Source organism: Colobus angolensis, unplaced genomic scaffold (assembly GCF_000951035.1).
Source record: "Colobus angolensis palliatus isolate OR3802 unplaced genomic scaffold, Cang.pa_1.0 Scaffold96, whole genome shotgun sequence".
NCBI lineage: Eukaryota > Metazoa > Chordata > Mammalia > Primates > Cercopithecidae > Colobus > Colobus angolensis.
Genome location: NW_012123598.1, coordinates 3,561,656 through 3,574,460, shown reverse-complemented (window position 1 = coordinate 3,574,460; position 12,805 = coordinate 3,561,656). Strand labels below are relative to the sequence as shown.

Here is a 12,805-nt window from a genome sequence, read left to right as displayed (position 1 = left end):
ACCCCCGCCAATTCAACCTGTCCCTGTCCCCGCTTCCAGCCCAAAGGTGTTAGAACTGCTCGGGTTGAGAGCGAGGCTGGTCCACTGTGGCTCGCCCCAGCCCTGCTTCCGACAGCTTACTGGCTCACCCGTGGGGCCCCCCCCACATCCCTGCTCCAGCAGCCCCTCAGTCTAGGCCGACCCCACTCCACTCGTCAGCACATTCTCAGGCCTCCCTGGAGGCCACTGGGGAACTGTCCCACCTCCTCCCAACCCCAGGGAGTCATGAGTGACCTCCACCCTCATCCCCACTTGGGAAATTTTCTAAATTGCCTCCTCTCTCAGCTCTCATCACACATTAGTTTTTCTTCCTTCTCAAAGCTTCTCTGAAAGCAATTTTCACCTCCTGTCTCATTTTCCTTCTCCTGACCAGCATTGGTATGTTCTGTGCCCCCAGCCCCATCTCCAAGAGGATTGTCCAGCCCAACTGTGGTCTGTGGCGGGGGCCGGGGTTCAGCCCTGACGTCCTGCCCCGTCCCCCTGGCTCCCCACCCAGTTTGGGGGCCCCCTGATCCCCCTCTCCACTGTTCCTCCCCCAGGGCACTAAGGCACAGTACCTGGCAGCCAAGGCCCTAAAGAAGCAGTCGTGGCGATTCCACACCAAGTACATGATGTGGTTCCAGAGGCACGAGGAGCCCAAGACCATCACTGACGAGTTCGAGCAGGTGAGGGCCCCGCCCCCCCTCTTCCCGCTGCTGGGGTTGGGGTAGAGTCCCCAGGCTCCAGGCAGCCCCTGCTGGCCTCCGCCCTCGCCTCCACCTTTCAGCCGGCGCAGTCCCTCAGCCTGACCGAGTTCTCCTCCCTCGGGCTGTCTGCTCAGCCTGGAACACTGCCCTCTCATCCTCCACTTGGCCAGCTCCTAGGCCTCCTGTGGTGGGTCTTAGCCCAAATGTCCCTTCCTCAAAGACACCTTCCTGGCGCCACCCAGCCTGGTGCCTTCCCCTTGCAGTGCTGGGCACACTTGCTTGGGTGTGGGATTTTCCCAGTACGTCTCCCTGTACCAGGCTGTGGGCTCTGCTGCCCAGGGACCTTGATGGCCCCCCTTTCACCTCCAGGTCCCAGCACCCAGCAGGGCAGGGGCTCAGTGGGGAAGCTATTTGTTTTAATGGGCTTCTCAAGCTTTAATACTGGGAAATTCCTGCTTCTTGCAAACACTCTGGAGCCAGCCTACCCGGGTTAGAGCCCAGTCTAGCTGTGACTCTGGGCAGGTCACTTGAACCTCTGTGTCTCCATTTCCTTATCTGTACAAATGGGGGGAAGAAGACCTACCTAATGCAGTTGTTATGAAGATTAAATGAGTTAATAACATGTAAGTACTTAATGGTGACTGCTACATAGTCAGTGTCATGGAGTTTTTTTTTTTTTCCCCCAAATTACTTTCAGTTGGTGTGTTCTGCAGTGACGTTTTTTTCCCACCAAATACTTCCCTGAAGCCGAGCCCCTTCATGGGGATGAAGTAGTACAAGGTCCTTGTCCTCAGAGAACTCGGTGTCCTCTCCTAGTTCTCCCAGGCTGCCATCTTTGAAGCATTTAAGACACTCATTCAGAAGCGAGCTCCTCTCCCACTGTATCCTCAGACATCAACTACAGACCTCCTGTCCTTTCCTGGTTTGGCCCAAAACCATCCTCCAAGTTAGTACATTTCAGGCCATCCAGTCATTCAGAAATTCCCACACCACTGCTGTCACCAATAAAATGTCCCTGCAGAGTGCTTGGATTTAGACTCTGAGCCTGTTCCGTTCTCTAGAACAAGGGTGACAGTACCCGCTGCCTGGAGGTCTTTGTGAAGATTAAATGCTAGGCTGTGCATCCTGTACTCACATGTGAGAGGTGCTCAAAAGCCGCAGCCCTCGAGGAAACGAAGGCTGTGCACTCACACCTGGGGCTGGGGCCCCGCTCTGGCAGCTGGCTTCGGTGGAACCTCTGCGGCCCCCTCCGTTTCCTCCTCGCTGAAGTGGCATGATAACATATCCTACCCAAGAAGAACCTTGTGAGGGTGGAATGAGAGTGTGCTTGCAGGGCAGTTGGCCCGGTGCCTGACACACCTACAGCCCTGAGAACTGTCCCCTTTGTCTGTCGGTCCGGCCCAGATCCCAGACCACCTCCTCGTCCACTCACTGACCGCCTTCTCCCCCGGCCAGGGCACCTACATCTACTTTGACTACGAGAAGTGGGGCCAGCGGAAGAAGGAAGGCTTCACCTTTGAGTACCGCTACCTGGAGGACCGGGACCTCCAGTGACACCGGCCCCTCCCTCTACCCACCCCCTTCCCCCGCATGCTGATCCCCCTGCCCAGGTGAGGGCCCTGCCCTGGAAGACTGGAGGGAGGCCCCAGGCCACGGGGCATCCCCCTCTCCCAGGAAGCAGGGAGGGGGCCGGGAGGTTTTCCTCTCAGCCCCACCCTGGGGGCCCGGGGGCGAGGGCTGCCCCCTCCTCCCCTCCCCAGTGAGGGACATTTTTTGGTAAACCTATTTTCATTTTGGAAAATATTTATGAATAAATAGTTTTATATGACGGCTGGCAGCAGCGGCCTCTCCTGTACCCCCCTCAGGAATCAATGAGCAAAGTGAGGGTCCTGCTGGCGGGGGCGCCGGGCCAGCTGGGGGTTGAATTGGGAGTTGTACCGCCGCCTCCGGTCATCTGTCTCTTCTTCCAGCTGACCCTCCTGTAGTGCCCGGCCTTGGACCCGGGCCAGCAGGGCCTCTGCCCGAGCCCTCTCAGCTGCTTCCCTCCGAAGACGTTCAGCTCGAAGCTGGTCCAGGGATGGAGGCCTGCAGGGAGAGGAGTGAGGTCAGAAAGCTGGGAGCCCCTAGGAGGCCATTCCCCCAACCTCTCCCATAGAGGGAGCTGCCGCCTGGAAGCCCTGCTGCATCCAGTACGCCCCAGCCTCAGCTCTCAGGCCTCCGGGAAGAAGCCGCTTGGTGCCGGGACACCGCGTGCGCGCCCCTGGCCTTCCCTTCTGTGGGCTTTGGTCCTCCCCAGTCTTTAAAATCTGACGCTCCTCCAGGTCAAGAAAGCACAATGAGCAGCCCCCTGGCCCTCTGTGGGCCTCAGTTTCCCTTTCTAGAGAAAAGAGTACAGGCAGTGTACCCCCTCTAGACCAGGGGTACAGCATCCTGGAGACAAGCCTGCTTTTACTGTCTTAACCCAGCAGCTCTCAAACTGTTTGGTCTCAGGACCCCTTTATACTCTTTAAAACTGAGGACCCTAAGAGCTTTTGTTTAAATGGATTCTATCTCTTAATATACTGCAAATCAGAAGTGAAAACTAAGAAAGTTTGGACACAAGCATCTGTGCCATTAGCCATCGGAACGAGGGTGTCTTCTCATCACGCAGCCTCCGGAAACCCGCACTATGTGCCTGAGAATGCGAGTGAAAAAGGCCAACAGTGTTAGGAAAATAGGCTTGATACCAGAGCACCCCGGGAAAGGGTGGCAGGACCCCTAGGGCTTCCTGGACCACATGTTGAGAACCACTTCACCCAGCCAGCCCTTCACGGAGCCCCTGGTTGTCCTGACCGGAGACCCTGCAGTGCCGCTGCTGGGCTGCTGCCGAGCCCTGAAAGTCGGGGCCCCGGTCTGCCGAGGAGCGTCTTCCTTCTTACTCCTTGGGTCGTGGCTTCTCACACCCCTCCTTCTTTTCCTTTCTGCTGCAATTGCCTTCACCGCTGTGCCGTCTCTTCTTCCCCAGATGCTTCTGCATCTCCCGCAGAGGGTCCAGACGGCTCTTGATCTTCTCATCTGGGGCTGGGCCAGGCGGGGGGCCCCCTCGCTCTGGGGGTCGCTGGTACCAAGGGGGTTGAGTCTGTGCCTCCGCTGCACTCTGGCCCAGGTATGTCAGGATGCCCAGAGCTTTCTCTTGCCTCTCCTGAGGGGGCCAGGAAATACAAGAGATGGGATATAATCTTTCAGGGTGCCAGGTGTGTCTCCCTGACATAGGAATCTAAGCAAACAGGTACCTAAGGCTTGTCACGAACCAGTTGTACCAGGTGCTGGGGATGGAAGACAGCAACAGAGGCCAAGTTCCCCCTGGGAGGACAGTGGCAGGTGCAGTAACAGCAGGGGAGGGAGGGGACAAGTGGAGCCACTTGAGTGTTCAGAGGCAGGCATCTTTGCAGAGGGACTTGAAGAGAAGCCTGAAGGGATCAAGCAAAGCAGAGGAGCCATGGGTGGGGTCAGCAAGTCCAGAGACAGCAGGTGAGTGACAAGAGCTGATGTACCTGTTTTTTTTTGAGATGCAGTCTCGCTCTGTTGCCCAGGCTCGAGTGCAGTGGCACCATCTCGGCTCACTGCAACCTCTGCCTCCCAGGTTCAAGCAATCCTCCTGCCTCAGCCCCCTTAGTAGCTGGGATTACAGGCACGCACCACCATGCCCGGCTAATTTTTGTATTTTTAGCAGAGATGGGGTTTTGCCATGTTTGGCCAGGCTGGTCTTGAACTCCTGACCTCAGGTGATCCATCCACCTTGGCCTCCCAATGTGCTGGGATTACAGGTGGGAGCCACCGTGCACGACCACTGATGTACTTTTTACACTTGATCTTAGCCAAAAAGCAAGAGGCGACTGATTCGTTTTTTTTTGTTTTTGTTTTTGTTTTTGAGATGGGGTCTCGCTCTGTGACCCAGGCTGGAGTGCAGTGGTGCTATCTCAGCTCACTGCAACTTCCACCTCCCGGGTCAAGCGATTCTCCTGCTTCAGCCTCCAAGTAGCTGGGATTACAGGCGTGCACCACCACACTTGGCTTATTTTTTTGTATTTTTAGAGATACCATGGTGACCAGGCTGGTCTTGAACTCCTGACCTCAGGTGATCCACCTGCCTCAGCCTCCCAAAGTGCTGGGATTACAGGCATGAGCTACAGCTGGCTGATTTACATTTTTAAAAGCCCATCAGGTTTGAGACCGCTCCAGTTTGGAGAACTGAGCAGTTTGCCTAGCAGCTGGGGACCTCTAGCATCTACCTCTAAGCCCTGTGGGCGCCCAGATGGCAACAGCCAACACTTAAGTGTCTTGCTTTGGTATGGTTCTAAATTCTGTGGGTTCGCTCTCGTTTGACCTTGATCACAAGCAGTGGCTAAAGTGCCCTCTCCCCCCAACTCGATTCATGGCTCCTCTAATGAAGTGCGTGAGGCCAGCTTACTTTCTCCTGTCGCTTTTCTTCCTCGTACTCTTTATTGCCTCTGGTCACTCCTTTCCCTTCCTCCAGCAGCTCCCGAAACAGGTCCACAGGGCCAGAACTTGGGGCTTCCGCCTCTGCTGCTTCAAGCTCAGGCAGTGAGTTCTGATGTCTGGCTTTCTTTCGTAGGAATTCTGTACGGGCCTGGGGAGAAAGTTATAGGCAGGGCATTCAGAACCTAGAGGTAATTCAAGAACTGTGAGTCTGGTGTCCACCACAGAAAATGGCAGTCCAGGGTGCTGGGGTTATAAGAAAGGGAGCACTGGGCGCCTAAAAGAGGCACCGGTCCTAGCTGGGGGTGACGGTAGGCAGATGAGGCAACGCCTGGGTTTTGTAAACTGCCTTTCAAATCGTAAACCACGGGTCATCAAGGATGGCTGGGAGGAGGTCCCTGGCCTAAACCAAAGGGGTTCCTAACCTCAAGTGAGACAATTAAAACAGCCATAAAGGTAGACCAAACTGCGTTAGGCCACACGCTCTGAATTCTAGCCATGGCTCCAAGTCACTACCCCAAGTCGACTGCTGAAGCCCTGTCCCCCGCCTTCAGGACGCGGATTTCAGACAGCGCTCAGCAGCCTACTTGAGATTCTAAAACCCCAGACCACCTCCCACCCACTGTGGAGGATCAGACTAGGTAAGGAACTGAAAGTTGGGTGCACACCAAACAGATTTAAGGAGCCATACAGAAAGCCCGTGTTTGTGTGTATGTGTCTAGGGGGCGGTGCAGGAAAGGGCTCGCCGGATGGCGTGGGGCCTGGCCGTCCCCCTCTCCTTAAACGTGCCTTCCCCTCACTGAAGCCATCTCACTTCGTGCAACGGAGATGACAGTGCCCCTCTAAGAACGAACGGTGCCTAATTGGGGATTCCGCGAGTCAGGCGCTCTGCATGTAGTTAGCATACAATAGGTGCTCAATAAATAGGCTGTGCAGGCAAACTAAAAAGTGATCCGATTTTCCTTGAACTGTCCAAGCGCTCATGTATTCGTTAAATGTTTTTAAGCTTCTCTTTTGTGCTAGACACTGTTCCAGCCATGTGAAATACATCAGTGGGGGGAAACTAAGACGAAGGCGACATCAAGGGAGGTTTCGTGGAAGTGGGCACAAGGTTTGCAGAGCAACGTCCTGGAAAACGGAGATCGGCGCCCGTCCCGAATTTCACACGGGGCACACTGAGCCTGCGCAACGCCTCCGCTTCCGGCCCCCAACCGCGGCGCGTGCGCACTGGGCTCCGGAGGTCCGCCCGACCGGCCTCTGAGCTTACCTCTTGCTGAGCCAGCAGCACCCTCCGCTCACGCTCCTTCTCCTCCTCCCGGGCCTGGGCCTCGTCACGCCGCACGCGGGCCACATTGTCCTTGTTCCGGACGTGCCAGCTCTTCTTGGGCAAGATATTCATGGCGTCGTAGCTGTCCAGGGACTGGCACGCCTGCCTCTTTGCACTTCCGATTGGAGAGAGGACGCCCCCCCTTCCTCTTGTCCACAGATTGGTTCCGAATTAGTTGGTACGGCCCCCTGGCCTGTAACGACAGGTGATTGGCTGAGACGTCCTTTTCACAGCGAATGTTAGGCGTCTGGCTCGTGGTATCCCCTAGCAACCACCTCTTATCACAGATCTGAACCAATCATAAGTTGGCCCGCCCCTGATGCTACCAGATGCGGCCGTTGATTGGTCGACATGACCATCAAGTCTCCTTGCGGAAGAGCGCTCCGCACCGACGAACATGTCCATACATTTGATTGGCTCCTGCCCTGCGGTAGCCCTGCCCCCACCTTCAGGACGCAGATTTCAAAGCGCGCTCAGCAACCTCGACTGCATTTATTGATACAAGAAAGATCACCCGAGAGTCAGGGACGTGGCGGCGAGGGGCCCTGGAAATCTCCAGATACCAAAGCTGGAAGGGCCTGGAGTCTTCTCCAGTTCTCCTAGTTTACAGATGTTGTGACCTAGGCTTACAATGGGCCTGGGGTCTGAAAGTGGGACGTGAGCTGCGGGGGTCAAAGAGCCGGTTTGCTGGAGATCAGCGCCACAGCGCGCCGTGCCAGGAAGACTTTATTCTGCGCCTCCTGGGGCAAAGAGAGGTGGAGGTGTGACAGCCCTCTTCCCCAACCCCTTTCCATGTTCCCCAGGGGCCCTCTCGGGGACCCGCCTGGCTCACCGTCTCTCTCTGACGTTTGAGCTCAGAGATGAGGCGCCCGTAGGAGTTAGCCCGAGCCACAGTGTACGCCATCAGGATGCTGGAGGAGACAGGAACGGAAGCCACTCCTGACACGCTCTTCGAAGTCAGGGATGTGGACCCCTAAGCCCCTCCTCGTCCAGGCCCAAGGAGTTCAGTCTCCCAGCACCTCCGCCTTCAGATCCAGGAGTCCTAAGTCCCGCCCACCTCCTCCTTCGGACCCAGCAGTCCAGGAGCCTAGGCCTCCTCCCTCAGACTCAGTACATTGCCCGCTCCCACCCCCAAGCCTTTCCTCTCTTGGACGCAGGTGGTGGCCCCCAGATCACACGCATTCAAACCCAGACCCAGAAGTCTGGCCCACCTCACCTGGAGATCAGCAGGAGAGGCACCGCAAAAGCCTGGGTCCCCAGGAAGAACAGGAAGCTCTGGGTGGTCTCAGGGAGGCTGGAAATAGACTCAGGGATCTGGGCCCAGATGGACGACTGCTCCCGGAATGGACCACACAGCTTAGAAGGCGGGATCCTGAAGTCAAGACACGCTGGGCTCACGTAGAGCCAGGAGTCTGAACACTGAATGGGGGGAGAGGGAGGGGGAGAGGCGGGAACCTCTCGCACTTACAGGAAGATGCTGTAAAGCAGGGGAACGCTGGAGATGGCCAGACCCAGGAGAAGAACCAAGGGGAAAAAGAAATTCGCCATGGAGGCCCGGAAGGTGCGGGCAGCCGGAGAGCAGGTGGAGAAGAGTGTAAGCTGGTGGGGGTAAGGCATGGAGAAAGGGGATCTGAAACACAAGAGTCTGTGCCTTTTTTTTTTTTTTTTTTCTTTTTTTGAGACAGTCTTGCTCTGTCGCCCAGGCGGGAGTGCAGTGGCGTTCACTGCAGCCTCCCCTCCCGGGTTCAAGCTATTCTCGTGTCTCAGCCTCCCGAGTAGCTGGGATTACAGGTGTGCACCACCACTCCCGGCTAATTTGTTTCGCTGTTGTTGTTTGTTTTCTGTTTTTGAGACGGAGTCTCGGAGTCTCGCTCTGTCGCCCAGGCTGGAGTGCAGTGGCGCGATCTAGGCTCACTGCGACCTTCACCTCCCTGGTTCAAGCAATTCCCCTGCCTCAGCCTCCTAAGTAGCTGGGATTACAGGCGCTCGCCAGCAAGCCCGGCTAAATTTTTTTTTGTATTTTTAGTAGAGACGGGGTTTTGCCATGTTAGCTAGGCTGGTCTCACACTCCTGACCTCAGGTGATCAACCCGCCTCAGTCTCCCAAAGTACTGGGATTACAGGCGTGAGCCACCGCGCCCGGCCTACCTGCCTCTCCTTTTTCCCGAACCAGGAGTCTGAGCCCCTTCCTCATCTAGGACCCCGGAGTCTATGTCTCCAGATCCTCAGACATAGAAGTCAGAATGCCCCAGACTCCTCCTTCTCTCAGATCCAGGGGTCTGTCCTCCAACTCCCTCCTCTCTTAGGACCTAGTAATCCAGGCCCCCAGGATCCTCCTTGCCCAGGACCCAGGAGTGCGGGCCCCAATACCTCCTGCCTCAGACCCAAGAGTCCCCCCCTACCCCTTACCTTCTTCAGGTAGAAAAGCAGCAGGAACTTGACCGTGTTAAGCAGGGGCAGTAAAGGGCAGAAAAAACTCCCCACCCAGACCACCGTCTGCGCGTAGATGAGCCCCAGCACCTCGTCGGGCACCTGGAACTCCTGGGTCCCCGCCAGACGACCCAGCGCCCCAGGACAGAGGCCACAGAGGAGCCTGAAGGACGGGGCGGGGCCGGGCCCGAGTCAGGGGCGCGGCGACTTGGAGTTTCCCCGCCTCCACCGCCCTGCCCGCCAATAGGAAGCAAGCGTATCTGAAGGGGGGCGGGACTTTCAAGACTCCACGTGGAGGGGGTGTGTCCAGAGGACTAGACGGGACCAGGTGTAGCTGCCGTAGGGGCGGGGCCACATTGAAGTAACCCACTAAAACAAGGGCGGGGAGTGGGGGAGATCTGCGGACCTAGGCCAAGCAAAGGGAGCCGGCAGAGGCAGGAACAGTAAAAAGGTGCGCGGTGAAAAGAACAGCGCGATGGGGCAGGGCCTGGTCCTAGAGGGGCGGGGCCACAGCGAGGGGCGGGGCTCTCACTTTCTAGGAAACTGGATGAGCAGCGCGACTGCCAAGGCAGTCAGCAGATCAAAGAGCAGAAGTTTGTACATTTCCTGGCCCAGGACAGTCTCCCAGCACTGGAGAAGGAAGAAATAGGTCAGAAAGACCTCAGGACCCGAGCACCTGGAGGCCCACGCGTCCGAGTCTCCACATCGCAAGCCTATGAGACCCTGTCAATACTTTCTCTGGGGGTCCTCGTTTTTCAAACATTCATACCCATAGGAGAGTGTTCCAGCATCCCGAGCTCCCCTCTCCGCCCAAACCAAGACTCTGGACCCACCCAGCTCCATCTTTCCTTCCGGGACCCAGGAGTCCCAGGCAGACCCCTGCCCTTCTCACCGGAAGTTCTTTGTAATTGTAGCCACAGGTTTTGCAGTCCTTAGCCTCGGAGTCGCCCCCACAAGTGATCTGTTTCCAGAGAGAGAAGAGCAGGACCACCAGGGAGGCCAGGCGAAGAAACACGGTCCTGGCGGGGGGAAGGCAGAGAATGGGCCCTGATCCGGTAGCCAGCAGGTGGCAGTCCCCTTCTCAGTGGAACGCGTTCGCATTCAACCCATCTCACAGATGAAGAAGCTGAGGCCCAGCGACAGAGTCAGGATTTCTTTCTTTCTTTTTTTTTTTTTTTTTTTTTTCTGAGACAGGGTCTCACTTGCCGTAGAGACTGGAGTGAAGTGGCGCGATCTCAGCTCACTGCACCCTCTACCTCCCAGGCTCAAGCGATTCTCCTGCCTCAGCCTCCCGAGTAGCTGGGACTACAGAAACCACTATCACCGGGCTAACTTTTGTATTTTTACTACAGACAGTGTTTCACCATGTTTGTCAGGTTGGTGTCGAATTCCTGACCTTAGCCTCGGCCTCTCAAAGTGCTGGGATTACAGGTGTGAGCCACCGTGCCTGGCCAGCGGAGTCAGGATTTGAATCCCTGGATCCGATATCAGCAGGATTTCCGTGTCTTACCTGTCAGCGCCAACATCCCTCTGACCGCCCCAACCCTCCATCATTCCCAGCCATCCCCATAAGGCTGGAACCTGAGCAGGATAAAAACGATCTGGCGACTTCTAGTGTAGCCTTCCAGTGGAGCAATGAGCTTGAACACGGGCGGCAGCACAAAGTTGACCCCAGCAATGAAGATGGACGGAAGGTAATTCACCACAAGCTTCAGCAGTGGCAACTCCTGAACAAGGGATGTCTCCTGGGAGAGGGAGTGGACCATGAGTAGAGGCTTGGGGTACTGGAGGAACCAAGCTTAAGGTCCTCCCCCAGACCTCTTCTTTGTCGTTTGTTTTTGTTTTGTTTGTTTGTTTGTTTTGAGACAGAGTCTGGCTCTGTCGCCCAGGCTGGAGTGCAGTGGTGCGATCTTGGCTCACTGCAACCTCAGCCTCCCGGGTTCAAGTGATTCTTCTGCCTCAGCCTCCTGAGTAGCTGGGATTACAGGCGTGCACCACCACGCCCGTCTAATTTTTGTATTTTTAGTAGAGACGGATTTTCGCCATGTTGGTCAGGCTGGTCTCGAACTCCTGACCTCCTGATCCCCCCACCTCAGCCTCCCAAAGTGCTGGGATTACAGGCATGAGCTACCGCGCCCAGTCTCTCTTCTTCTTTTAAAACCCCGAAGTCCAGGGTCCAAACATACCCTCTCCCATACTTCCTCTGTAAGATCTCTGGCATCCCAGACTTCCATTCCCTCCCTCCATCGTTGGAAATGTAGGTTCCAGGACCCCCCAGCTTCCTCTTCCAAGACCCTCCGCACCTGCAGCTCCACGGTGCTCTCTGTAGCCCAGTAGATGCCATAGAAGGCTCCCCCAAGGAGTGCGATCACCAGCAGGTTGAGCAGCACCCGCACCAACCAAACCCTGGCTTCCTGGCCTAGAGTCCGCACAGCAGCCTGGCGCCGCACCACTGTCTCCTCCAGCTCCACCTGAAGGCAGGAGAGATGCCCGCTTGGACTCCATTTCCCAAGGCGCTGGCCTCTGGGTTCCCCAGGCCTGGCTCTCCAGAGATCCTCCTCAACGTGAACTGATGCAGTCTCCCCACCCGCTAACAACCTCTGCAGTCCCGGTTCCACCCGCTCCGGGGCGCTCTAAGAAACCAGTGGCCCTTTACAGCCCCGCCCCTCCGCAGCCGGATCCAGCAACCCAAGCCCCCATCCCTTCCTGGCCAATCTCAGCACCCCCGGGCCCCGCCCCCAAAGCTCCGCCCAACACCCCCAAGACCCGCCCCTGGTCTGCCCTGCCCATCAGAGGCTCCGCCCCCAGGCGGCCCTGCGCTTTATGCCTGGCCTGAAGTTCCGGTTCATCTATATCAAGACGCCCCCCCCCCCGCTGGCCGCTCCCATCACTTAACTTTGAACCAAATTGCCTTAACGCCCCGTCCGCTTCTTGTGCTTACTTTTTTTGGTAGGGAGGGAGACTCCCTATGTTGCCCAGGCTGGTCTCGAACTCCTAGACTCAAGCGATCCACCTGCCTCGGTCTCCCAAAGTGCTGGGGTTACAAGCGTGAGCCACCGATCCCAGCCTTGGCGCATCCTTTTCCTACACCCTTGGATCTCGGGCAGCCCTATCGCGGCCTCCTCTCAACCCTCTCATTCCCCAGGACCTGCCTTTCTTGGAGAAGGAGCTGCCTAGCGTCTCTCCAGAGGCCCCATCACCGGGTTAGGCCCTGTGCGTTATCTCAGCCCGGTCCAGTCTGGTCCCTACCCCGTTGCAGACCCCGCCCCCTAGTCGCACCTGTAATTCGTACAAGATGATGCGCTGGCGCAGCCGCACGTGGACGTCCCCGCAGAGGCCGAAATCCCAGGCCGAGAATACCCGGTGGCTGTAGCTGGTCAGATCCCCGGACTCCGCCAGCAGTGTCTGCTTCAGCCCGGACACCGAGCTGAGAGGGGAGACGGGATGTGAAAGGACAGCCAGGAACAGGGGTTATGGGGGGATCCCTCATATTGGGACAAACGGGGAAGACGAACCCTAAGGCCTTGGGTACTAGGGGAGCTGCCACCAGATGGGGAAGGAGTCAAAGAGGCGGAGACACCTACAGTCATTGAAGGCAAAGTCCAAGGGAGATTCAGAGACAGACCTGGGGCACAGGCACCCCACAGAGAGAGGCAGAAACCTCGGAGACAGAGCCCCGGAGCGAAGGGGGCAGAAACCCAGAGTGAAAGGGACAGAGGCCCGAGGAAGACAGAGATGTGGAGGAGGGACAGAGGCCTCAGAGGGAGATTCGGAGAAAGGGAGACGAAGACAGTGAGAAAGGAGAAACTAAATCTACAAAAGATGGGGGTCAAAGACCCATAAGA

At 57.0% G+C, this 12,805-nt stretch overlaps 4 protein-coding genes across 5 annotated transcripts in view; 1 reads left to right on the top strand and 3 right to left on the bottom strand.

Annotated features, from left to right (window-relative positions):
- Positions 1-2,580, top strand: part of CNOT3 (CCR4-NOT transcription complex, subunit 3) — a 12,950-nt gene extending 10,370 nt beyond the window's left edge. Inside the window, exons 16-17 of the mRNA XM_011932520.1 lie at positions 579-704; positions 2,181-2,580. Of these exons, the coding sequence (XP_011787910.1) occupies positions 579-704; positions 2,181-2,279 (225 nt within the window). The 3' untranslated portion in view covers positions 2,280-2,580. The remainder of the gene's footprint in view (positions 1-578; positions 705-2,180) is intronic.
- LOC105504899 (leukocyte immunoglobulin-like receptor subfamily B member 3) overlaps positions 1-12,805 on the bottom strand; it is a 141,738-nt gene that overhangs the window by 67,565 nt on the left and 61,368 nt on the right. The gene's annotated exons all lie outside the window — the stretch shown is intronic.
- Positions 2,511-6,645, bottom strand: LENG1 (leukocyte receptor cluster (LRC) member 1). The gene is made up of 4 exons (XM_011932521.1): positions 6,472-6,645; positions 5,176-5,355; positions 3,644-3,906; positions 2,511-2,810 (listed from the first exon to the last, which is right to left on the bottom strand). The coding sequence occupies exons 1-4, from the start codon at positions 6,601-6,603 to the stop codon at positions 2,594-2,596; spliced, it is 792 nt and encodes a 263-aa protein (XP_011787911.1). The 5' UTR covers positions 6,604-6,645; the 3' UTR covers positions 2,511-2,593.
- The window catches only part of TMC4 (transmembrane channel-like 4), an 18,753-nt gene continuing 12,939 nt past the window's right edge, over positions 6,992-12,805 (bottom strand). The window contains exons 6-15 of the mRNA XM_011932559.1: positions 12,240-12,387; positions 11,264-11,431; positions 10,542-10,705; positions 9,853-9,979; positions 9,493-9,590; positions 8,940-9,123; positions 8,000-8,130; positions 7,748-7,903; positions 7,364-7,442; positions 6,992-7,271 (exon numbers count right to left, since the gene is read on the bottom strand). Coding sequence (XP_011787949.1) covers positions 7,203-7,271; positions 7,364-7,442; positions 7,748-7,903; positions 8,000-8,130; positions 8,940-9,123; positions 9,493-9,590; positions 9,853-9,979; positions 10,542-10,705; positions 11,264-11,431; positions 12,240-12,387 — 1,324 coding nt within the window. The 3' untranslated portion in view covers positions 6,992-7,202. The remainder of the gene's footprint in view (positions 7,272-7,363; positions 7,443-7,747; positions 7,904-7,999; positions 8,131-8,939; positions 9,124-9,492; positions 9,591-9,852; positions 9,980-10,541; positions 10,706-11,263; positions 11,432-12,239; positions 12,388-12,805) is intronic.

Bases quoted from the DNA above. Each gene is read 5' to 3' on its own strand.
- LENG1 (XM_011932521.1), bottom strand. From the start codon at position 6,603: ATGAATATCTTGCCCAAGAAGAGCTGGCACGTCCGGAACAAGGACAAT. The intron at 5,356-6,471 runs GTAAGCTCAGAG...CTTTCTCCCCAG, and splicing joins TGCTGCTGGCTCAGCAAGAG to GCCCGTACAGAATTCCTACG. The intron at 2,811-3,643 runs GTAAGAAGGAAG...CTCTCCCTGCAG, and splicing joins GAGAAGCCACGACCCAAGGA to GCCTCCATCCCTGGACCAGC.